At 38.3% G+C, this 26,212-nt stretch overlaps 1 protein-coding gene across 11 annotated transcripts in view; it reads left to right on the top strand.

Moving 5' to 3' along the window:
* Kdm3 (Lysine demethylase 3) overlaps positions 1–26,212 on the top strand; it is a 283,441-nt gene that overhangs the window by 141,974 nt on the left and 115,255 nt on the right. For 8 of the 11 annotated variants that reach the window (XM_083034664.1, XM_083034657.1, XM_083034650.1 and 5 more), the window contains one exon: positions 14,086–14,148. The exons of the other annotated variants lie outside the window; for them this stretch is intronic. In XM_083034664.1, the coding sequence (XP_082890790.1) occupies positions 14,086–14,148 (63 nt within the window). The remainder of the gene's footprint in view (positions 1–14,085; positions 14,149–26,212) is intronic. 11 annotated transcript variants of the gene reach the window in all.

Genomic DNA, 26,212 nt, shown 5'->3' with positions numbered 1-26,212 from the left:
CTTCCTCTCGCCCAGGAAAGAACGAAACCTCGCCTGAGACAAGGCCGATTCAACACGCAACGCCTAACGTATGCGCGAGCATAATGAGAAGCGCGAATGCGTGACGCGCAACATTATGTCTCGGTTTCTTTTTATTCTTTTTTTTTTTTTTTTTTTTTTCTTCCTTTCTTTTTCTTTAATGACGTACGGTAATCTCTACGAGACTATGAAAAAATTTCGCCTACATACGCGACGTTAAAATGAAGCTGGGGAACACTTTTTTGTCATATCGTCCGTCGAAATGAATAAAATTATCCCAGCGTGCGATCGCGCGAATCTATGCAGGTTCTAAAATTTCAACCAACCTCCCAACGTTACGTTTAACGTTCAGCCAATAATGTCACGACATAGTTAGGCGATTTATAAAAAAAACCCAGATTTGCTCGATCCATTAACTCCCGACATTACCAGATTACAACGTTCGATTAATCGAAGAGCGTTGCCTGCCATGGCCATTACGAAGGGAGATCCTGCGTGTTAACGTCAATTTCTGAAAAGCATGACAGCGGATACCGCTCTATCTGACCGTCCACATTATGGCAAACGAGCGTATCCCGTTGTGATCGTGGCTCGTAAAGCTCACGATATCGGTTACAGCATTACAGCGTTACAAGGTGTTCGACGTGGTATCCGATGTCGCAAAATCGAACGTGTACAGTCCACCATTCAATTAGTAGTGCACCAATCAGGGAGGATTCTCTTCCCCCTTTGTTTCCGCATCTAGCTCGATTTACGTTTTGCATTCAGGAATAATGTATGCATATCGTATATATAAGGATAATATCTGTCTAACCGATGTACTGATATCCTTTACCCTTTATCGGTTGCAGATTTTATGGGAAAATATCGTTAATTTTTAATCTTACACTATGAGAGAATTTTCTTTTCGAATTTATCCTGAAAATCATGGTAATCGTGGGACAATATAATATGGAAAGAATTTTATGATAATTTAGCTGATTAATATTTATCACAATAAAAATAATATCTATTACAATAAACTATGTTTGATTGATTTTACTATGCAGTTTAGTAAAATTAATCAAACATGTTTTATATTTTATTGTGATAGATATTATTATTTTTATTGTGATAAATATTAATCAGAGAAATTCAGAGAAATATATAAACATTTAAACTCTTGGAGGAAATTGTGGCACATAACATTTGCGTATTATGTTCAACATCAATTGTTGCAATCTTTTTAATTGTACTTTATCGCTCTAAAATATTTGATGCATTTTATATTTTATTTTTAACACGAGTTTCAATGTTTCTCTCTAAAGAAAACCGAAATCATAAATTGAAAAATATCAATTACACTTACGTTGCATTTGATAAATATATTATTATAAATATATTTAAACTCTTGGAGGAAATTGTGGCACATAACATTTGCGTGTTATTATGATGGTTCAACATCAATTGTTGCAACATTAATAACTGTTTAATTATCTGTTACTATTTTTAAAATCTTAATAATTTTACTTTATCGCTCTAAAATATTTGATGCATTTTATATTTTATTTTTAACACGAGTTCAATGTTTCTCTCTAAAGAAAATCGAAATCATAAATTGAAAAATATCAATTACACTTACATTGCATCTTGCGTAGACTCTCTCAACTGTCTGCAATTTCTGCGAGATGGTTTTTCCTCTTTTCTTCACCTCAGCATCAACACGATCCATATACGCAGATGTGATATTTGAGTCACGCAAATACAAAAAAGAATATTCACTTCGATCGTTTCGTCGTTCTCGGAAATTCGCGATACTCAGAAATTTAATTATTACCAAGAAATCTATTTATATTCAAAACGAAACCACTGAATTTTCTACGATACACTCGCGAATCTTGTGACATGACAAGTACTGGAATTCTACTCAAGTTTTTGAAAATATAGTTTAAATATTATTACTTATTAATAACCTAAAATTATTCTCTCTCTATATTGATGTATTTATATATTTTATATATAACACATATACATTGTCTATTTATATACACACTTTCACACACAGTTGTCGTACGGTGCTCTAAGTTCTGCAAACTTTTAGGTTATAACGAAAAAAGAGAGACAGCGACGAAACTTAAAGATTTAACGATTTTGAAATTTTCAACGTGACTGCGAGCGAGATGGTGTGGTCGCGCGCGGTGTTCGCTTCGGGGGCGCTCGTGCGCTTTCGCGCATCTTCGGGCGGCTCCGCCGGCGTTCGTGCTCGATCGCGCGTAAACGGTCTGAATGTGGTTGATTGTGAGTATTTCGTACGAAACGACATGATACTGACGCGTCTCCGGGACATCCGGGATTAACGAGGTATTTATTCGCTATTGAATCGATCGTATTCATCGTCGCTTCTTCATCGTCGTGAAGATCCGTGTGCCACGAATGTGCCTTTGTAGTCCGCGCCTCGAAGTGTCCCCAAGGTCGCATACCTTGGTAACGCGAGTGTTCGCGAAACGATACATTGTGTGCCGCGTTCGCGAGAGCTGGCTGTTTTTTCTGTGACGTGGTGATTATGTCGATCAAAACGGATTACACGTCGTCGTCGTCGCCGTTTACTGCAGTTGGACAACAACGCAGTTCCTTCTCACAGGTAATGTTCGCTTCCGAGTCTTTAATGCCGGGCGATCCGATTAAATCGCGGCGAGGAAGCCTCCGAAATGGCTTGTATATTTTGTGCAAAATATGGCGCGCGTCCGAAGTTACAAGGTCATTGCGCGAAAAGCGAGAGACGGAATTTATTAGGAATTGGACAGATGCGTTACGTAAAGATAATTTTTCTTCGCAATACTTAACTTTAATTGCACGATGAAGATGAGTCACAACACGATACGATTTTTCTGCAATTTTTAAAATTACTGAAATTTGTTACAGTTATCGCCAATATATATTTCGATTCTATCTATATATCGGCTCTCTAGTCAAAAATTTAATTTTGAAACAAATATAATAGATATGAAGCAAAATTTCAAAGAATGCGATAGACAAATACGATAAATTCACAAATTAATTACGTATATAAAATTTATTTAATAGTAAAAAAAAAAACATGATGAAAAAAAATTGTTTTATATATTTTGAAAGAGAAATTTTACATTCATATATTCTGTATTTATATCAAATAGAAAGAAATATATTTTTTATTCTTTAATCATAAATATATATAATATACACAATTGAAATATTAATTCGCAAAGTAAAATTTTGAATAAAATACTAATGATTGCACCTCTAAAACAATTTGAACAATTGTAAACAGAATTTTCCTCAACACGAGAGATATTTAACTATCAGATTTCAAACTACTATCATCGAATGCAACTGCACAAGTTAGCAGGTATTATTTTTCCACGTGTGCGTAACAAAGGTTTTTTTTATTAAATATTTCTCTTGCAATAATATTAATGGCAGCGCGTTTTTCATGAATCTGCCACGAGTTTGATGTTTAATGGAAAACTGTACCGCGAGGGGTTTCACGCTTGAAAAGCCCGGATTGCATCGTGTGCTTTTATTTACGCGGGCACGTTGCTGCGTTGCTGAAAATTAAAACTTTCATAGGGGAAAGCACGCAGAGCGAAGAGTTCTTTTATGATCGCGTGGCCGCAGTTCGCGAAAGATAAACGACAAGCCCCATTTCGCGTCCCGCGGTTGCATTCATACCCCCCATCTCTCCGTTACTCTCGCGTTCGCTCGTCGAAGAGGGCGGAATTTATATCACGTATTTCCCTCTCGGCTCGGATATGAAAAGGAATATCGGCGTGCTCCCGCCCGGCGTGATATTCAATCGACTCTCAATTGTTATCGAATGGAGACTCGCTGCGGTCCGAATTAAGTGCGCGCGCGCGCTCGATGGGCCACGAAATAAATACAGCCCTGGGGATTTAAAGCGGGAATCGATCCCCTTACGGTGGAGGAAAGGGAGGGGAAAACGGGGGTGTGTGTGTAACTTCAGTAACTTGTGCGGTGCAGGTGATGCAACTTTCGACAAAGGGTGAATCGTCCTTTTCGAAAGTGCACACACCGGTATTTCTGCTCGCCTGCATCGTTAACTTTGTTGAATAAGCGCGATATGACGAAGATATAACGAAGATATATATATAGATTTCTATGAAAAACATTCGACACAAGAGATTATCTTTCTTTTAACATTGCAAAGTGGTGCGATTAGATAATTTGTGTTTTTAAACGCGTCATTTGGTGTTTAAATTTGCACAAAGTATTTGCAATATGCATTTGCAGAGATAACAAACTATTTTTAAGTATTCTAATTTTAGTAGAAATAAAAAAACTGGCTTATATACGTATATATTTTACTAACAAAACAGATGTATTTTAAAAATATCTTTTACATTTTTTTAATTAAATCGATATTTAATTTTCTTACAAGAAGAATGAAATAAATATCGTTCGTACGAATCGTTTATCTGGGTGTCGGTGTAAATCAAATTCTGCAGCAAAGTAAACTTAATGAAGACATAAATTCGTGTAATCAAATCATTTATGCGAAAAGAATCACGAGATTTGATTTATGATGGAAAATAAATTATTTTACGACGCCACTTTACTCGTGATTTTTAACGAGACATGAATTTCATTATGCAATATATGTACGCAAGAGTTCTCTGCACTCCGCGACGTATCTTTCCCTCTCTCTACTCTTTTCTTTTTTTTTTCTTTGAAAAAATTCTGAACTCGGTCGCGTCCCTGTATCACATAGATCCCTCGGGCGAATCCAGAAGTGGTCGTCCTTCGGCGAAATAATTGCGGAACACAAGCTAGCTCGCACGCTCTCCTGGCATTTTAATGGCGATGGTATTCGCGACGCGTATACGGAGCAGTCGTTATCCTCGATTTATGGTCAGGTTTGCCATGAATCCTTACGCGGAGTTCGGTTAGGTGCAGATTCGATGAAATGGCGCGGGAGAAGAGAGAAAGGGGCTATCTGCGAATCAGAGGCAGGGGCAAATCAAATGGGTCCAGTATGGCTCTTATTCTCCATTTAGAGGCGCCTCTTTCACCGAGATTGATTTCGACAATCTCACGATATCATGAATAGATGTATAGGATGCTTTAGAAATTTCTTATATATTTTGTTTCACATATTTACGGAATTTGTTGGAATATGTTAAGATCAAAAGGAACTAACAAGTTTATTAACAAAAACATTGAGATACCGATAAATTTTACGCAGTTACGAATTATTGTGAATTTATAATTTATTAATTAAATCGAAGAGTTATACATATAAATAACACAAGACTTTATTCTTTATTCAATATCGAACAAACTTTTCTTTAGTAGTATTTTAATTTGAAGCTTTATTACATACATACAAAGCTATACTTGTAATTAAATATTCAAAAGCAAGAAAAATAGCATTCTTTTTTTCTGCCAAGAGAAAGTCGGCACCGCATTGGATTTCATGTGAAACATGTATATGCACGAAATGATGATATAGTCTCTCGACTTTTTTTCCGTACTACGACACGTAGAACCTCTCGCGCGATTAATCGATTCACTTTTTTTTCCAGAGCTCCTTTAGCTCGATAAAATCTTTTCAGAGAGAAAGACGAGAAGAGAGAAAAGCGATAGGCAGCATTAATGATTACTCGTTTCTCATTCGTCGGTTGAGATCGAACGGAGACCTTCGAGATCACAGGAAAACGTGGACGACACGAGTTCTTTCCGTTGCATAATTCACGCGTTGACCTTTCGTCCGAATAATTCGCTGCATCTCGCACGAGATTGACCGAGTTTCAGACGACAGAATTCCCAGCAGACATTCTTCTCGGGAATCCTTGAGATACGATGGCGAGATCAAGGATATTTGCGTGAATCTTTAATAACGTCGATCATCAATCATTTGAAAAGTATAGATCGACACTGGGAGTTTTACCGAAAATCTCGTTAAAATTAATTCGTACATATGTATGTCTATAGTCGTCGTGCAGTTGTAACAGCGTTGTTCCCTCTCGTAAGCCTTGAACTCGGCTCAAGGATACGAGCCTGATACAGAGGAGAGACGTGCCGACGTAAGGCACGCCTCGCTTTGACTCTTCGAAATGAGAATCTCGTCGCAGCGTGGAATATGCACAATTTTTTAACTTTCTTTTCATCGTTACGCACGCCTCTCTCGGTTCTCTTTCGCGTTTTATTCCATGAATATGCGATGCGGCTGGTGCTCTCTAGTATTTGCGAGCGCGCGCCCACTTATTTTCGCGGCGATCCGAACCATGCTCGCGCACGCGGAACCAATTTTCGAGAAAATGGAGATGGATATTTCCGAGGCGAGAATGTAGAGAATATATATGTATCGGGGCGGCGTTGATGTGGCGCGGTTTGAATTCTTCGATGTTGCATGATGCTGCACAGCTTGGTAACGAGATCGCGTCACTTTTCGTATGCACAGAGAGGCCTCGATACCGACCCGGGTTCCCTCGAAAAGGAAATTCCTGACGTTATAATGAACACATCGAAATGTGGAAATTTTGTTGCGAGCACGAACCGTGAATTCGAGGTTGATGTAATAACAGATACTACAAAACTCGTCACACGATAGGCAGGTAGCATAAATTTTATTATTTCTTTACTTTGATTTTAAAATTCACTTAATTTTATGGTACCTAAAACTATTCCGGAAAAATTATTTCATTCATTATATTTAATTCCTTGCTTTCTAAATCTCTATGATTCAAGCTGACGATTAATTGATATGCATAATTCTTAGAAACAATCACGTTGAGATTTAGTGTAACTTTGTATAATTTGCGAATTGTCAATCCCAGATCTTTCTCTTTCTCTCTCTCTCTCTCCCCCCTTCCTCTTTAAAGATTTTATCTGTGCTGGAAAAATAGCACCATGTTTTGGGTGAATCTCGGATTTTCCGCGGATATGATGAAGTTTTTGTGTACGCTATCTGCATGTTCATGCAAAAATATTCCGCAAACGATAAACTCTCAAAAAGAAAAGAGCAGATTTTATTCGACTTTCGCAATAAAGATCGAAGATATAACAATGGCGGAGCAGATATATGTTCACGGTAAACGTTTGTCTTGCTTAATTAAATGAAACGCGTCGCATTAGTTTGCGGGGTTTTTTTTCCGTGCGAGAGATGGATGCATCCGCGTGCGAGAATAATAGCGGTAGGGCGAAGATTAGCGGCACCGGCATCATCGATATCGACGCAGAGCTTTTCTTTCCCAAGATTAAAGAAAAACCACGATCGCGCGCACCGTTGTCATTCTCTCATTGTTCGCGAGTTTTCAGCAAAAGCTTCCGCGACTATCTCCCGCCGAACATTTTTCGATGGAGGTTTTATCGCGGTGGTAGATAACGGTGACAGATAGTAATAATTAACGTAGAATTTTCTGACAGTCGAAAAATGTTATTAATAGGAGGATCGCTTGAGCGATTTTAATTTGGTTTTTTTTATATTTTATTTTATCTTCAATATCTGCGCAAAGAAAAAGAGATTCAAAATAGATGTACTAGTGAGATAACAACGCGCTCTTGCAAATTAATCTTCTCGTCATTTTTACAAAATACACATATTCTCTTTTGACTTTTTATAATAGAAGTTCGGTATTCTAAATAAGTCGTATTTTTAAACTGATTGCTCTATTAAAATGCATTCTAATAAGGTAGGATTAATGCAAAAAAATGGTGTTTCTGCTGGCAGATTAATTAATGCTGCTAATATAATTACCTATACGCGAGCAGAAGAACAATAGATTTCGTTTAAATGTTGTATATATGTATATATCTGTTATAACGATTTAATTAAATCGCGAAATATGCGCGAGGTAGTAATTGCGATTAATAGCGTAATTTAGTTGAATTTAACTCGTTAATTATTAACTCGTGTTTACGAGTGATACAACGCGATATTACGATTATTCCGAAATTGATAATAAATCAAGCGATTCCGAATATTTTTCGCGAAATAAAAAATTACAGGCTACAAGGCTAAATCGTTAATCGATCGCGATTAGAAATAAAACTATGCTTTGTGCAGTTTTATCTCTCAGACGAGAGAATAAAATTATACTTACATATATGTATGCGTTACGCGTTTGCCTCGACATACGTAACAAGTTACTTTCGACCAAATACGAGATAGGAACGTTTATTACAAGAAATATAAAACATTTATCAAGGCAATACAAATATTGTACGTCAATATGAGTGTTTTGATTGATAAAGTTTATTACACAGAGCATATTTGAGTTCTGTCAGATATTTGATTAATGAATATATTGTCTGTCGCAGGATTTTTTTTTTTTTTTCATTTTTTGCTAATAAGGAGGAAAATTATTCCGGAATCGTATTTCATCGTTTTATCCTTCTTCTTTCTCTTGAAAATAAATTAGTCTTTTGTATCGTTTTCTATGCTACGTATACATCTGATAACACTTAAAGTTAACGAAAGTTATTTGCTTGAAGATAATATACATTGACAAAACTGGTTCGAGAGATAATTGATTTATTATCCGCTTAATAGAAGAGAAGTGCGCGATCACGCGTAAATCCGCGTTGGAAGGTAAACCTACCGCAAAAACGAAACGAAACATACATATTATATATTCGATACCAGCCTAGAGTGAACGTAACGTCTCATTGGTCCAGATGCTTATGCTCTTATATTCTTTCGCGGATTTGTGTGCAATGGGTTCGCGATGCTGATGTAGCGCCGCGATTAGACACAGACCTCATGGAAAACCGGTTCTCGTTTCATTCGTTCACTCTCTTCGCCTCTGTGCTCGGTCGTCTCTTCCTCTCTCTTCTTCCCGTCCATCGCGATTATAAAGTCGCGAAAAAGAGAGAATGAGAGAAGGAAGGATGATACGACGACGTAGCTGAAAGAACCGAGTTTCGTTCGTTCGTTTTGCCGTGGCAACTTTCTCTCCTCGCGTAATCGCCGCCGGGCTTTCTTCTTCCTCTCGAAGCGCACTGTCCTGGAAAGTAACTTGAAAATTCAAACGCCGACTTTGCGCGAACTTTACGCCCCTAGACTAGCTAGAAACGGAGATTGCATTACTTTCTTTGCGCTTTGATAATAGCCGCCACCGGATCGTCTCGTAAAGAACTAACGGAAGTTCGCATTCTCTCAATGAAATTTATTATTTATTCGAGTTTAACGATATCCTTTGGCCTTCGCCTGGAACGGTTCTCTCGGAGGAATTGTCGAGGTCTGATAGTCTCTCGAACACTTAAAAATTCGACGGACCAGCGGACACGTGCCGACAGATAGACGGATAGAGCGACAGAGAAAGCAGGGTCAGTGACAGTATGTCGGTCAGTATCTTGAATTCGAGGCAAGTCCCACTTCGATCGGAACGTCCTCATTAGTTTAATTAGGTCGACGATCGTGTAACAGGCAGCTAGCTCTACCGTTTCTCATCTCTTTCTCTCTCTCTCTCTCTCTCCCTTATAGCTGTAAATATACGTGCTGAAAGAGGGAAGGGCAGCGTTGGTAGGACAGAAGTCTGTCGCGTAGTCATGGAGAGGCCCGTCGATCCAGCTGGTTTGCACGGGGCGACACATGCATTCGCAAAACGACAGGGGGGTGGAAAGGGGTGAGGGGGGACCGGGCACGACGACGGGCGAGACGGGAGGGGAAACGTGGGGGTTTAGCTCTTGTGACTACTTCGTGAATAATGCATACCGCGAGCCCACGCCACGATGCTATATACGAAGATGCCAGACACGCTACTCTGAACCGAGCTTGTATCTATACGGGGATACATGGAGTAAGAGAGAGAGAGAGAGAGAGAGAGAGAGAGAGGAAAGGAGAAGGAAGGTATATATGTATCCACCGTCTATGTACACGTGGGCACATATGTACATACGTGCCATCCATTATGCCGGCTGCACATACATATGTATCGACGACGCGTGTGTGGTGTCGCAACGTAGTGCACGACCCATACAGAAATCCGTGGACATAAGTGCCGATGGGATTTGCTGATGCAGTTGGGGAATATCTCTCTCTCTTTCTCTATCCACCAGGAGACATGTGAGATAACTACTCGCACTTTATTCGAGATGAACTTTATTCGCGTCACTCGGTCTCGCGATGATACATCCATTAATACGTAGGAAGGAGCGTTTTAACAGTTATTATACACAGAATTTTCTCTTAGAATTTACCCTGAAAATCTTGATAATCGTGGGACAATATGGAAAGAATTTTATGATAATTTCTCTGATTAATATTTATCACAATAAAAATAATAATATCTATTACAATAAACTATGTTTGATTAATTTTATTATGCAGTTTAGTAAAATTAATCAAACATGTTTTATATTTTATTGTGATAGATATTATTTTTATTGTGATAAATATTAATCAAAAAAGTTTACATAAAATTCTTTCCATACCATATTGTCTCACGATTATCATGATTTTCAGGCTAAATTCTAAGAGAAAATTCTCTCAGTGTACAAGTTGTATTTGTGTGTGTGATATCTATATCCTTATATCTCGAGATTTTTCAGATGTCTCTAATATAGCCTTCTTAATTCTTAATTCGAATACTTCAACATTTCGATATAAATTTAGTCATAAATGAATAAAGTAATATTAACGCAGAATTTACAAGAGAGAATTTACGTAGAGAGAAACAGAGATATTTATTATTAGTTATTGAGATAACAAAGATAATTAAAATACTTTCTGAATACATTTATTTATTTCTCAAATAAAGAACTGTATATTTGGAATTGTAGTAATATTTATAATGTGCAATATTTTATGGGAGGAAAATTAGCTTGTATTGTGCAAATTTTTAAAATTTATTCTCGGCGAATTGATGCCGACGCTTGCGAAAGACAATGGATTCGCGTCTCTTGCATGCTGCGAAGCATTGTAAGGTTAAGGCGATATATTACGAGACCTTTGCCTTAATATTCCCACGAAGCGATGTCCGTGATCGTGTATGAGTCGACTGCGATGTATTAAGATACTCCCGATAGTTACTCGCGAAGTTGGACGTGCTACATGCGCGAGATTGTAAAGAAAAGTGCACGCCTCGTTGCGTAAAGTACATGCAAATTTCCCTCCGGGGAATTGTGTGCCAGTTCCGTAGGCAAACATAGTTGTGTATATATATACGCACCTATATACGCGGATATATATATATTATGTACCTATATATGTACATATATATATACATTATATATATACACGCATACAGTCCCACGACCTCGTAACACCGAAAGCTCTCGCGGGTTGTAAAACAATGATTGCTTTCGTCTCTATCATAAGAGATACGGCGTCTGTTATAATCTTGAACTTTGTGAAAGTTTGTGATATCCAGGAAGAGCACGCAAATTATTCATGAATGCATTGTAATAGATTTATAAGCGGATCTCGTGATATACTCGTTAATAATACAGCTGGATGTAATTACACAAATTAATGCAAGCAAATGGAACGTCTGAATATTGATAAATCTTAGTATTTTGGTATACTCTTGTAAATTTAGAAGTATATACACGGCTTAATAATACAATTTAATAAATAATGGTTTTTAATTACATTTTTGCACTAAGCAAATATCACGAAAAAGTTTGTGGTTGAAAAATAAAAATATATATAGTCTGAGAAAAATTATTATATATTGAATATACATACTTGCACGCACTTATTAACGTCTCGCTTTATATAGCAATATGTGACGAGTTGCTATTATCCTGAAAAATAAGTAGAAAGAACCTTGTGATTGCTTTTCATCCTCGATCTTCACACGCACATATAGTAGCTGGAAGTGAAATCATCGCTTCGAGCAATCGCGTGTCGGATTCCATCGATCGCGCAATTACTCTCGACGTGCATAATTCCACTTGGCTAGCCGAACTGGAAGCATGGAAGAAAGATGCAATGAAATGCACATGCACTTTTGCAAATTTTTAATAAAGTACATTCAAAATTAATCGATACATCATTTTGTATATTAAAATTGTGTGAAACAATTTGTTGTGTCACTCTTTTTAGATAGTATGATTTAATCATGAGGATTATGATTGTAATCTTAATTAACAATTAGTGTTAATATAAATATGGATTTTCGTAAATTACGTGAAAATTGATTGAACAAGTTTTTCTTTAATTTCATTTTCTTTACTTTCATTACTTTGAATCTGAATTTTTGCGGTTTTTTTGTCGGGAAAATATAGGATTAATCTTAGTTCTTCTGCAAGTTATCGAAAGTAGAACCGCTTGAATTCTCGAAGCGCCCTTAATTCGACGCAATAAAGTTCTTTCGCCGAATCCCGTACCGTAGAAGTTCTTGGCAAAAAGTTTTTCACCAAATCTATCGAGAACGTTACTTGAAATGTTACCGGAATCACCGTCGAGAAGAGAGCGATCAGGAATTAAATCGTCGTTTGCCGTGACTCTCGACACTGAAAAGCTCTCTGAAGCGGTATTATCAATTCCACGGATATGCTTTTAGATTGAGAAATTTCTTCAATTGCTTAGGGTTTTAAAAGGACTTGTAAAAGTTTCTCAACTTCTTGTATGTAAATTTTACAGCAGATTTATGTATCACGAGACTGTGGCGTAAATCTCTTTGCACTTATAATTTGACGTTAGAAATTGATAGACATTAATCGGCGAAATAGTTTTATTTTATCGAATTGTCCTAGATTCTGGAAAATAACGTTAGATTCAGGGTCAGTTTTCTCTGGGAGGAAGTTGTAACGTCGAATACAAAAAAGATAAATGTCTGGATAGAGATTATCCATTCCGAGGTATTTTACGGTTAAAGATAATTTGCAACTTCCTCGCAAGAATTTTCCTAATTACATTGTTGGCCGTCGGGGTACGTTAATCAGATAACAGGTTGCGAGAGGTATGTATCGCGCCGGTAATTTCTCTCGTGCGGGAAGTCCAAGAACGGTGAATAGATCACGCGGCCCAGCACCACTACCACGACGAGTTTGCAACGAGCGAATAAAATCAATTAAAAAGTTTCGCGCGCCGGAGTGCCTGGCGAGTTTTCGCCAAGTTTTCCATGCCACTCTAAATATATATACACGCACACACAGACGCGTACACGTGCACGTATATAGGTAATCACGTATATAGAGAACATTGGCAACGGAAGTTCCGCTATAAACCGGGCTATATACTGACACCACTTGCCGGTAGTTTCGCTAACTTTCCGACTCTCGTGTCGAACTTGTTAATGGCTCTCTGTGGCGTCTCTGTTGCCGCCGTTTTCTCCCGTCCTTCGTCGTCCATTTCCTTCCATCCATGGTACACGCTTCCGCCTCTATATACGTCTCCGTTTCCTCCCTTGCCTCACCACCTCGTTTCATCTCTCCCTTCATCTCTTTCCGATCCCACACCCTTCGTTGCGCGCACTATCAAAACTTCTCTATCGGATTCGACGACACTCTCTCTCTCTTTCCTCTTCCCTTCTCTAGTTCATTCGCCGACCCACATACTTTGTCCTCGCGTTCCTTCCTCCTAAGTTTAAGTATCTGAACGCAACTGCCGGTGCAGCCAAGTTACGATGGTAGTTTTCGAGTAGATGCAATCTCGCATCGAATAATTGCAATTCTTATCAAAGCTGGAGTAAAGAGATAAGATCATTTCTGTCATGCGAATGACAAACTTAAGCATTTAATAATTTATCTAAGGTCCTGCGCACAATAGAGAAAATATTAGGAACAAGAATTATTTTTAAAATAATAAAATCGAAAGGATTCTAATATAAAAATACAAATTCGGATATAAAGGATTAATAAGGGTTAATAAGCTAGTAAGAGCCCTTTATACTTGAATTTGTATTTGTATATCAGAGTTTTTTTTTATTTTATTATTTTAAAATAATTCTTATTCCTAATATTTAATATTTATTTCTAATATTTTCTCTATTGTGCGCATGGCCTAAGTAAAGATAAGATAAAAATTATAAAAATAGTATTGATATTTATTTAGATTCTTTTATATTAAACGATTTAATAGACAACGTACGAGAGACATGGTAAAAATCAATTTCTAATCAATATATTTTTTGTTTGTTTCAGGTAAGAAAACATTTTCTGCGGTTCATCCTATTAGTCTTAGCTGCGAATTTAAATCATCGAATCGTAAGTTATTATTATATTAATAAATTTTTTTTTAAATATTTTATTCTACAGAAATGCAGTTTATATAACGACGATATCTCGAATTTTTTGTGGCGTAGATTTCTCAGTTTACGCTTATCATGAATAATGAAACGATATATGCGCCAGTTCGGTTTCGTTTCTTGCAATTTTTTTTATGAAAATTGCCGAGCTAAGGTGTAAGCATTCAGGAAGTCGCAGTGTGCGATAAGCGATTCGATTATTACAACGAAATGCGATTACACCACATTCCTCGCGTCTTGTAAGATTGAACACGGGATGTGCTGTCTCTTGGATTTTTTTTCGCTGCAACGTGTCATCGTATCTTACTCGGAAAGTGCGATTTATCAGTTTCGTCTTGTAGCAAAAATACAACGTCAACACGCGGTGTTGGCTTTACATTCTCAGAAATAAAGCATTCGTATAAATAAAGAAAGATTTTAAGTGCCAAAAATAACAAATGTGAAGAGTGAAGAGCTACTTTTTTAAATAATATTTATTCACGTGGAAAAAAAGCAAGAAAAGATACTGTCCATCTTTATTCTAGTTATTAGCGTAAATATACCTTGCCACAAATATCGGCGTCACGTTTTTTTTTCTTTTCTTCTTTTTTTAGTCAAATCTGGTGTTAGCATATTAGATTTCTGTCAAAAAGAGAAATGTTAATATATAATTTTTTTATATAGAGTAGAATTATTAAAATAGAATTCGCAGTTATCATCGAAATTGCATTTGCAGCAATAATAAGTTTGCCACTGCTACTTATTATTAGCGACAATTTCTGCAGAATTTATTGGCACACGTATAAGTAGAAAGATTTATTTCTCAACCGAAACGCTTGAGAGATTTGTCATTGTTACGCGAGATCGACTAATTTATCGTCATCGTTACGCGCTCCGGTTTTATCGATGCATCGCGGCTGCGAACGAACGTCAACGGGCAAACATATCGCCGATCAATTTTCCGCGGACGATTTTAGGGCGATATTTTCTACGTGCCGTTTTAGAAATAGGCCACCACCGAATGCAGTCTTGCGGGAAAACGGGGAATATTTCTCCTTCGAAACCAAGAGGCTTTCCTAGGCATTTATCTTGGGGCGTATTAGGCGAATAGTTTTCGATTCTCCTTTTCGGACTTATTATCGATATTAAACGAGTATCCGCTTTTATTCGATGTCTTTAAATTTATGTAGATATAGTTCATAAAGTATTTATTACTTTTTAGTTGCGAAATTTCTGTAGCAATCGTTATTCCGACTCTGTCGAAAATTTTATTTATAATTTATATCTGATTTTCATTGGTTTATTAATCTTTCAAAATTAGAAATTTTTGGTTTGTGTGTGCTTCCTCCTAAAATAACTGAATTCGGGAAAATTACGTATTTAACCACGTCTATTAACTCTCTCTCTCTCTCTCTCTCTCTCTCTCTCTCTCTGATTTGAATATATTCAAGTTTTACATAAATTTTAAATAAATTATAATTTTATACATATACATATACTCGATAAATTCGAGTATTTTTCTGTATGCTGAAATACATACACGTTTAATATTGGATTTACTCCACTTTCAAAATAGATAACTCACATAGGTTTTATTATGTTGGATACGATGTTCTCAAACCAATATAATTTTTATCAATTTTATTCTTTTTTTTTTTGCGTACATACATTTCTAATACGATCTCGATGTGAACATATCACTTGTGCGTGAATTATTACTATTTGATTTTGATAACATTTTATCGCTGATGACATTTCATCATTTTAGCTCCATTAGTTAATCTATCAAATCGAGGAATCTCTAGCTTCGTGTTAGTTTTAGAGAGCTAAGTCAATATTGATTTGCACTAATTCTCAGATATGTTAACGGTAACCTAGTTTTCTCATGTTAGGGATAATATTTTGCATTGGAATAGATGATACTCTTTCGAATGAGAGAAGAGGGGGGGGGGTAGGAAGAAATGATATCGTTTCAGCCTGGTCCACTTTCCGCTCAGTCGCGCAAACAATCGATGTTTTGCACAATAATAAGAATGACAATGCATAATGGTAAAGATTAATCACGCGAATTCTGATTGGTCATACGTCGTGAAACGAGCAAAAAAGGGGATTTAGCGAATAGAAATGAAAAAAGGTACCCATCACACGTCGGCGGACAGAATCACCTTAATTTCAGCAAAACGCAAAATCCCTCGATGGCCGTCGACCTTTTTGTCGGCCGTTTTTTGCCGCCGCCATTCATATCGGTAGACATGCAATCAAAGCGAAAGGAGTATTTTGCGGTCAGCAGGAACGTCGCAACGGTTATTTTAATAGCAGCGGTAATATCCGGACATGAAAAAGAAGCAAAGGAAAACAAAGAGATAGAGAGAGAGAGAGAACGGACAATAAGGAGTGAGTGGTTGTGTGAACGTGGACGCACCAGCTGGCCCGGCTTTTCACGTTTACACGATAGTGATAAATTGTTTATCTCGCGATATCTGGCCAACAGCCAAGATTTTCTGTCGCCTCCGTCTTCCTACGACTTACCACTTTATCTATTTATATATATGTACACGCAATATATATAAAGATGGAGTAACAAATAAGGCAAAGAAAAAGAAATAAAAAAGCGTGTTTGCATATATAAACGCACCGCGTTTCTTTTATTATTTTTTATTTACTTTCTTTGCCGCACTTGCGGCATATAAAAAAATTAATAATTCAATTTTGTTGATTACGCGAAAAGAAATCTTGTTTTTTTCTGACATAATAAATTAACGCGCGAACAAATTCGAAAGCTGCAAAAAATACTAAACTTCTTTTAATGATTTAACACATTATTCAATTATCGTGAAGCATGCTTCTGGTAGTTTAGTAAATCGTTAACTCGATCTCTCTCTCTCTCTCTCTCTCTCTCTCTCTCTCTCTCTCTCTCTCTCTCTCTCTCTCTCTCTCTCTCTCTCTCTCTCTCTCTCTCTCTCTCTCTCTCTCTCTCTCTCTCTCTCTCTCTCTCTCTCTTCATTTAATCGCATCTCGACTGAAACGATTTACACTCGCGTCGATCTCACGAGCACGAATCGCTATACAAGTACGAGCAATTACAAAACTAGTAATTCACTCTTTTTCTCTTCGAGCAAGCATCAACGAGCTACACAATAATATACAGACCTATCTTTGAACAACGATTGTGAAATGTCTAGTACCCGCGGATTGATTCGAGAGAGTTTCGAGAGTTTCTCGGAGAGAAGTAATCATTTAAGCCTCTTCAAGTGGTAGTCGCAGGAACGTCTTCCTCTAATTTAACAACGCGTCATTACATCAAATAGACTTGCCGGCATCTGCGCGAGCCTTGAGTATGGTCAAGATCTCTGAAACGGCAGCGATTATGATTAACTGCCGCGCATATAATCGCTGACTCGCATCCGACTAATTTTACTCGGCAATAATCGCTTTCTTCATTGCGCAAAGATTGTAACGACTAGCCGTGTTGTTTCTTCGTGTTTGGCCTCGTCGATTAAGGTAGCGTCGAGTGCAAGGTGCATTGAAGGATTTTATGGATTTTATGCACATTACAGAATGAGATCTCGCTATTCTTAAGTTATATATAATTAAATTTAAATTATATACAATTTTTACGAAGAAAACGTAGAGCATATATATAATTAGACTTATGTGAGGTATGACTAGAGTTATCGCATAATAATGGAAAATTTATAAGAAAACAGTTTCTTAAATAACTATCGTTGAATTTTCAAGCACATTTCGTTAAAGCATAGTCTACATTAAGAAATCTTGGAGAAACAAAATTTTATTATGAATATATATTTCGGAATTTGTTCAGAAAATTACTCGATCTTCAATATTGAACAGCTACAATTATATTCTTTATAAGATTTTCAACATGGAATAAATTCGATATTCGTCTGTAACTGAGGGGGGAAAGAGAGTGGTGCACGCGATTTGGTTCAATGTACTCTGTATATTTTAAATCGATGTGCTAACAGCGAAATTATAATGCTCTCTTGAGTCTTTCGTGCTGTAAAGCCGTCGTCGTAGCTCCATGCATATCAACGCATTTTAAGAGAAGAGAACAGGGAGAAAGAGAGAGAGAGAAATGGAGTCTCCCTCTGGTCGCTGCCCACGGACGTTACACCGCAATTACTCGACAGTGTATTGATCCGGCGGTTCGCAGTCTCACGGTTCGCAGAATCCCTCGTTGGAGCAACCCTCTCTTTCTCTCTTTTTCTCCGTTACTCCGAAGCAAAACATCCTTTCATTTGAGAAAGAGAAAAAGGGGTAAACGAAACGGGTACGGAGAAGAGAAAGAGAAAGAAGTCAGGGACGAGAATGCGCGCGTAAGTTCCCTCGGGCGAATATCCATAAAATAACGTCCGAATTATTTAGCGTCCGGGCGAACGCCAAAGAAGCGGTCTTCAAGGTCTTTTGTCGCAAGAAACATTTAATCTCTGTGTATGAGAGCCACGTGATACGGCGTATAACAATGGTATTTTTTTACAATGAGATTTATGAATTGCTTTTTTTGGGCGAAAACAGTTTGCAACTTGTAAACATGTACATATACATAATATATATATTAATCTATTTTTTCATATGAAATCCATTACGATATATATTGTATCGAAGGATAATTTATAATTTTTTATTCGGCTACAAGAATTGAACTTAACAATAAATTGCAATATTAACATTATAGATTAATGCAAAATCAAACTGTTTTCTTAAAAACTAGCATCAATAACTCCGATTGCATTTGAAGACAGTCACGCGAATTTATCAGCCATATACGAGAGGTCTTTAGAATTTATAGGGAGGTTGATTTATTCTTGAAAATGCCGATTTATACGATCGAACTTTTAAAGTAGAGACCGCTGTGAGCAATGAAAGGGAATTTTCGTCGTAATCGCTTGTGTACATGCGAGAGTGTGAGTCGCTATCGAAAACTCGTGCAAAGTTACAACAACGAGTCGTTTTATTTCCGCGAGAGAGGCACGCACGCAGGCAAGGCACGCACATGTCGCAGCGGCTGCAAAAGGAGCAAGGAAACGATCGAGAGGAGGCGCGGTTGCAGGACCGCAGGCCCTCCATGGGTCGCCGAGTGTGAGTATTACGGGACCGAAGCAATTACCAGGGACTTTCCTTTCGCGTTCTTCGACTCTCGTCTTTTTTTCGCATATTCCGTATTATCGCCGAGAAGAGAAGGAAGAGAAGAGAGAGAGGAGGGCAATCCTTGACTTCGGCAAGAGCGAGCCAGCCGCTTTTTAGCCGCGTTCATGCGTGCACACAGATGCGAGACGGATAAGGAGGACGAAATGGACATGAGAAGGAGGAGAAGGAGGAGATTACAACCGGGGTTTAACGAAACCAGTCGAGGTCCGTCAAACCGGTTCAGCGAGTTCTCCGCGTTCGGTCACGTCGTCCTCTCTCTCTCTTTCCTCTCGTGCAGAGGATTGACGGGGGGAGGGTGGGAGATAGAGCGGAGAGGTCTGTCGACCTCTGTCTGTCTTTTTCCCTCATCATTCTCCCTTTCCCTCTAATTGTGATGCATATCTGAAGCACAGATCACCGGCACTGACTCTTGCATTTATTCGGCTCTGCGTGAACGTGTGTGTATATAACCGATCGAAAGCGTATGTGTGCGAGATCCCTTTAACCGAGAGTACACCCACAGCGACTGAGACGAGAATTATAGTACGAGAGAAAGAGGAGGACGGGACTCGTATCCGCCCCTGTTTGATAGTCCCGTCGTGATATAGACTCACTAGGGAACCTAATCTCTTTCTCTCATTGTCTCACCATCTCACAATGTCGACCGACTCTGTCACTCTGCGGTACATCTTGCACTCGAAAGAAAGAGATGTGACGTGAGAAAGATAGCAAGAAGGATAGATATATAGATGAAAGGAAGGAAGCGTAGCACTCTCCTCTCTGTCGTTCACGTAGATGAACACGTTTGTGTGTGTGACGGTGGAGTATGGTCGTGGATTGCATCTGAAGGGCGTGCCTCTCTTCTCTTGACCCACTCCACGATTATCTGCTCTTTTTTTCGTCTTTTTATTCTCGCATTCCTCTTCTTCTTCCTTCCTTCCTTTTCTTATTTCCTTCTACGCACGTTTTCTTCTCTCCGTTTCTGTTATTTGTCCCATGAGAGGTACAAGAGTTACAAAACCTGACGAGTCAGTCTTAAATGTATTACGCGAAATACCTGTCGGCGAATGTCAACTGACGGAAGTGCTGAATTCTATATATACTTTCTTCAGAAACTCTTTTGCTCTTTTTTCGATGAATATATACGAAAAAATATTACAGAGAAAAATGTTATTCTTTTTAATATATTATTTAAATAATATAAATCGTTGATAATAAATCATATTGATAATGCTTTTGCAAACAAAAAAAAAACAATCGCACAATTAACTCAAAGTATAATAATAATACAATCAGCGAATACGGTGACCTTAAAACGCCGCTCGTAAAGTCAGCCGACCATGAATTTCCGAAAAGAGCATTTTCGAAGATCGCGATAGAATAGAGTTTGGTCGCGATACGCAGAGTACATGGACACGGACGAATGATCGTTCTCTTTTCTCGCAAAGCGAGGTCAGAAACCCGAGAAGTCGATTTCTTGAATGACGCGCGCGAGGAAGTTTCCGCGAAGCAAAAGTTGTAGTTCAAATTGTTGCATATGTGTCGCCATATGGCGACTTCCCTCCGGCACGGAAATGGTCCGTGTTGCTGGACGATTTATTCTTTTGATGTCTCTCGAGCATTCTATCTCACAGTATTTTTCAAGTAGCGAAACAAATGCGATGCTTCACGCGCTATTGCTTAGACGCTTTGCAAAATGTTCTATAAAAATTATTGTCCGAGAATTTAAAAAAATATATTCTTCATATTTTTAAAATATAGTTTTTTTTTTTAATGGATCTTGTGCGAATTTCTGTATTGATTATCATTCCGCTATTTAGAAGGGATTGAAAGATATTTGGTTGTATCTTTTGATTCTTTACATTTTCTATTCTCATCCATCCTTTTTTCCTTGGTCCGTTGATGTATTAGAGCCAACCGTGGTTGCTTGTGGGTAGTAGACACGTATATACGTGGTTGGCATACCGTTTAGTTCCTGAAGAGAAGCATGACTCGCTTACCGAGTTCAGGTATCCGCTACGCGTCATCAGCCCACCTAGATGAAAGCGCAATGACTCATCTCGCTGTTTCTCGCACGAATCGATCAGAGGTCATGGAGAGGTCAGCCGTCGCTCGTCCGCTTCCGAGATGCGCGAGTCGAGTCTTCGAGATCTTTTGACGGAGGCAGAGGGAGTATAATGACGATGATTACACGGTGTGGTCTGAATTCCATCCATGACGGACGAACGGAATTAAAATGACAAAGTCACGCTCCGGAGAAACCATAGCAATCGAGCGTAACTGCTTCGTAATGATCGAAAGTTTTCACATAACTCCAGAGACGATTAGCTACAGTCTATCAAGCGATTAAATAGAATTATATAAATAATCGATTTTTTCGAACGAATTTTTAGTTTGCAATTAGACTCGTTTCTTCAATTTAGTTTATTCGAGATCACTTAATGAATCTGTAGAGCATCGAGATATATCGATTTGCGTCGGTATTCATAACAGCATTTAAAGTAGTAGTGGTACGGAAATGCAACAAGCCAGGCATTGTAAACATGAGAATTTGGCGGAAAGCGCGCAAATGTCCCAGAGACAAGAGCAGATCAGTGCGAGGAGTCGGTGATAATCATCTAATGACCCGTCGAAGATATATTAGCGTCGAGGAGTTAATCTGGCGCGAGCTGGATGACTTCTTGCCGAAAGACGTACTTCACGACGTGAACACTTGCTCGTCGAATACTGAGAAGTCTTTGAGGCTAACGACTGGCTGCATTCTTAGTCGGCTTGCTTCCAGAAAAAACAAGGGAGACTTTTCGGCGTCGGGAACGCGTTTCTCTCCCTCTTCTCTCGCGGCTATCCTTCCCCCTCATTGCTCTTTCTCCTCTTATTGTCGCGACAGGAACCTTCTTGTCCAGGAATAACGTTTCGTATGGACTCCCCGAAGCCATTGGCTCGCGTTAATCTCGCGAAGCGGCCTCGAGGGAAGTCAATTGATCGTGACGTCATCATTGCAACACAATAAAATGTAATAGACGAGCCGATTTTAAGAAGGACACGTGACCAGATCGTGACCCGAAGCAGACACCGTTTAAGATTGCTCTTTCTCTCTCTTTCTCTGTCATTCGCGTCGTATATTGCCTCTTCGAGAACTGTCTTTTCTTCAACGAGTGCTTTTACTTCGTTTGTAAGAGACTCGTGAGTCTGTCTCTCGATACGCGAAAAGAGACGTAATCTGTCAACGACGATCTCGGACGATTCACCGAAGACGAATACTCCAAGTGACAAAGTTTTTCAAGGTTTTCGGGTTTTTCAAAGAAACGTAATGTGTAAGTTTTGCTGATTTTTTTTGCATTCCATCGAAAGTGATACTCTGCTAATAAAGATAAGGCACAAGTTATTGCATATATTAACTTTCAATGATTCGCGTTTTGTATGTAAGATAAGAATTCTTTTTGAAAGATATAATCACAAATAATACATAATTATTATCAAAATTGTTACAAACATAAAATATTTTTGGAACACTGTCCGGAAAATTCATCAATTATTATGACTTTAATATTATTTTAATGACAAGTTAGTATTATATACGCTGAAAAAAGCTGTAATAATTTAATTTGCTTAAATTACAAAAATTTTTTATTTCTTGAAATCAATATCGTTAGCACAGAAACGCGAAACTGAAGTATGATAAATTATAGCAGAGAGAGTTACTGCGTATAATTAACTGATTGATAGCGAAAAGTACAATCTAACTATAGATTTACCCAGGCAAGAAAACCAGTTTTAAATTCTTACAACATATACGAATCATAAAAACGAAGTTTGAAATAACTGTTTGCTTATTCACGCTCGCTTGTTCCATTAAATATTTTATCGACGATTCAGATAAAAACCGGTACTGAATACACGTTCATGATGTATAAGCAATATGGAATATTCAAAATATCACGCAAACTGTAATTTCGAAACGACAATATAGATATTCAAATTAACGTCATTTAATACCAATAAAGGTGCTGCAGATAGCCAAGTCTGTCAGGAGAAAATTTTGCAAAATATCTACTATCTCCGTCAGCGTTATTTTTAACGTTGTCGTAACCAAGTTCTTTTATTCAAATGTTATTTTAATATATGTCTCTTGTTCTTCGAATCGTTAATTTTTGAATCCCTGACTAATTTATAATATTTTAAAAAATAATGAAAAATTTGATTTAAGAAAAAAATGTATAATACATAGAGAAAGATTATTTCGAATTATAAATATATTGAAATAATTATGAATAGCATTAATAATATTCAGATATCTAGAAATTACAGATTGTGTCGGATATACGTAATGCTATAGAAATTTCGCTCTTTAGGGTATACGTGAAATTGCTTTTAAAGAGAATGAGGGAGATGGAGAGGATACCTTTTTAAATTGTCCTAGCTTCCCAGTAGCTACCCCAAAGGTTGTAAGTCATGATGCGCAGGTACGTAGGCCGTAACCTGCTCATCCGATTCATGGTGGCTCATTCGACGTTTACGACTCATAAACCCGAAAGCCCATCATGACTGGCCGGGCGTTTACAATACCCTCTAAATTGCCCGGGTCTTTCTGTACGTATAGCCGCGAGTGTGGCTCTAACGAGCGAAGTAAATCGACGCGACCCGGATAGAAACGAAGCCAGGCGTCATTACGCCCCGGGACACTGACCTGTTAATCGCTCGTGCAATTAGAACGCGTAATCGTTGTCCCAGATCGAACTCCCGCCAATTGTAGCTCTGTACGGCAGAGCCGACGCTTTAAATCGCGTCATTTCGCGCGTTCCACCAGCGTTAGATATATCGCGACATGTGAGTTCAAGAATTCCGCAATCGTTGTTGCGTGACTGACGGTGAAATTGCACGTATTGTTAGATTTTCAAGGTCTCGATACTCGCGGCGCGCCACATTGTGCACGAGACAGGCGTATCTATAATGGACGCTCGTGTGAATTTTATTTATTGCCGCATTTATTTTTACTGTACACACACACACACACACACACACACACACACACACACAAACTCGCTTTCCGAGGCATTAAAGTGAATTGGTCTAAATATATGTCGTATCAAAGTATTAATACCTCTTTGTGAGAATAATGTGTGTGCTTTTAGTTGTTTTAATTTTACGATAATTATTCACTTATTAGAATATGAAAATAATAAATTATGAAAGAGCTAGTAGAATTTCAATTAATTTATATTTTTTGGTATATCGATTTTTTTCAACTTACGAGAAGATTATAAAAATCAAGAGAGAATATTTTAGAGAATATATCGCGCAGAATCAAGATTGCTAAAATTTCCATATATGATAATCGCGCGCATACTTTACGTAATTTTGCGAAAGCCTTAAACTTGCTTAATAAGACGGAAATTGCACATGGTAAAATTCCACTAATATTTTTCTCGATTATGAGGGTTAACGATACGGCGCTTTCGTTTGTCTCTTTCGCGTCGGATTATTTTGCGAAGGAGAATGAAAGAGAAGTGGTGAGAGTGAGGAAGCAATGCGTTTCTCATTGTTCCTGAATTATTTATTAGCCGTAGTCGGGCCCGCAGCGCCTGGATCGTAACGATTGAATGGTCAGTGACCGGATATGTGACGTAGCCGCGAGACAAGATGGCCGGTAACGATAATTACTCGCGTGTTTACGACCGATAAAGCCCGAATACTCTGTTCTCTTCTCTCCTACGTGCGAATCTATACGTGCTCATACACTCGCGCGCCCACTCAATCACGCGCGCGCACGCGTGTATTATTCGCGTGTATAAAGTGTCACGAACACGACTTCGCCAATTATGCGCAGCGCCAAGGAATATCCGGTATATAATTCAACGACTCATTCAAGCCGATGTTATCGGCATCGATATTTCCGCGCAATATCCGTTTCAATTGTTACGTTGCGAAAGTAAGTCAATCGATCGAACTGAATAGATATTCGAAGATACTCGTAGAAAAAATCGAATAATAAAGCTTGTATCGCGAATAATTTATTATAATGTTATGGTTAATAAAAAATATAGGGAGGAAGGAATCGTCGGGAATAATTAAAAATAGAATTTTTCGTCACAAAAATGTTTAATTATCTCGGCGCAACGTAAAACTATTAATTTTCTTGCCGTCTAAGTCTTGCTCTACATTGACGTTAATTGGATAAATCGAGTTTAAAGTTTATTTAGCACTAAATGCGCCACGAAATAGGTGCAAAAATGTACTCGATGTACCATCTTCCATCCCGTCAAGTGTATTATAAAAGTTTTCGCCGCATATCATGGCCATCTCTTTGAGACGAAGTCGGGATGATTCTCCGAAACTTTTATAGCGCGTAAAAGATGGGTGTGAATAGGCGGAAGGTGTAAGACGGGGAAAGAAGGAGAGAGAAAAACGGATGAAGATGTAGACGCATAACTGGCGCGACAGAGACGAAAATTCGAGACCTTGGCTCGCTGTCTCAACGTCATAAAGATACAATAGAAAGGCGCGCAGCTGCGAGGCCCTCTGGGTCCAGGCCACCGTGGATGCTGTAGGCGTTCCACCCACTCTAACAGCCTCCATCTCCTTTTTTTAGACTCTTTCTCGTTTTATGCTTCTTTCCTCTTATTTCTTCCTTGTCGGATCGTCGAGATACTCTTGCTAAGGCCCGATACCTAGAAACCTACGAGGGTGGGGGGCGAAAAAAAAATATAATAAAAACGAAACGGGTCGGTCGGGCCCGTATGGTCGACACGTGATGAATTCCCGGGGTCGTTCATCGTGTTTTCGGTCTCCTTCTCTTTCACGATCGCTCCCGTTTCACTTCTCGCTTCTGCGGAGCAGAAACGCCGCGGTCCGTTTGCGTGGAGTTTGACCCACGTGTCGACTCGTCACCGTCGCCG

The sequence above is a fragment of the Prenolepis imparis genome, unplaced genomic scaffold (genome assembly GCF_030444845.1).
Source record: "Prenolepis imparis isolate NDT839.2.m4 unplaced genomic scaffold, iyPreImpa1.0 SCAF_1, whole genome shotgun sequence".
Lineage (NCBI taxonomy): Eukaryota > Metazoa > Arthropoda > Insecta > Hymenoptera > Formicidae > Prenolepis > Prenolepis imparis.
The sequence above is the reverse complement of the archived record's forward strand: the minus strand, read 5'-3'. Positions and strand labels throughout refer to the sequence as shown.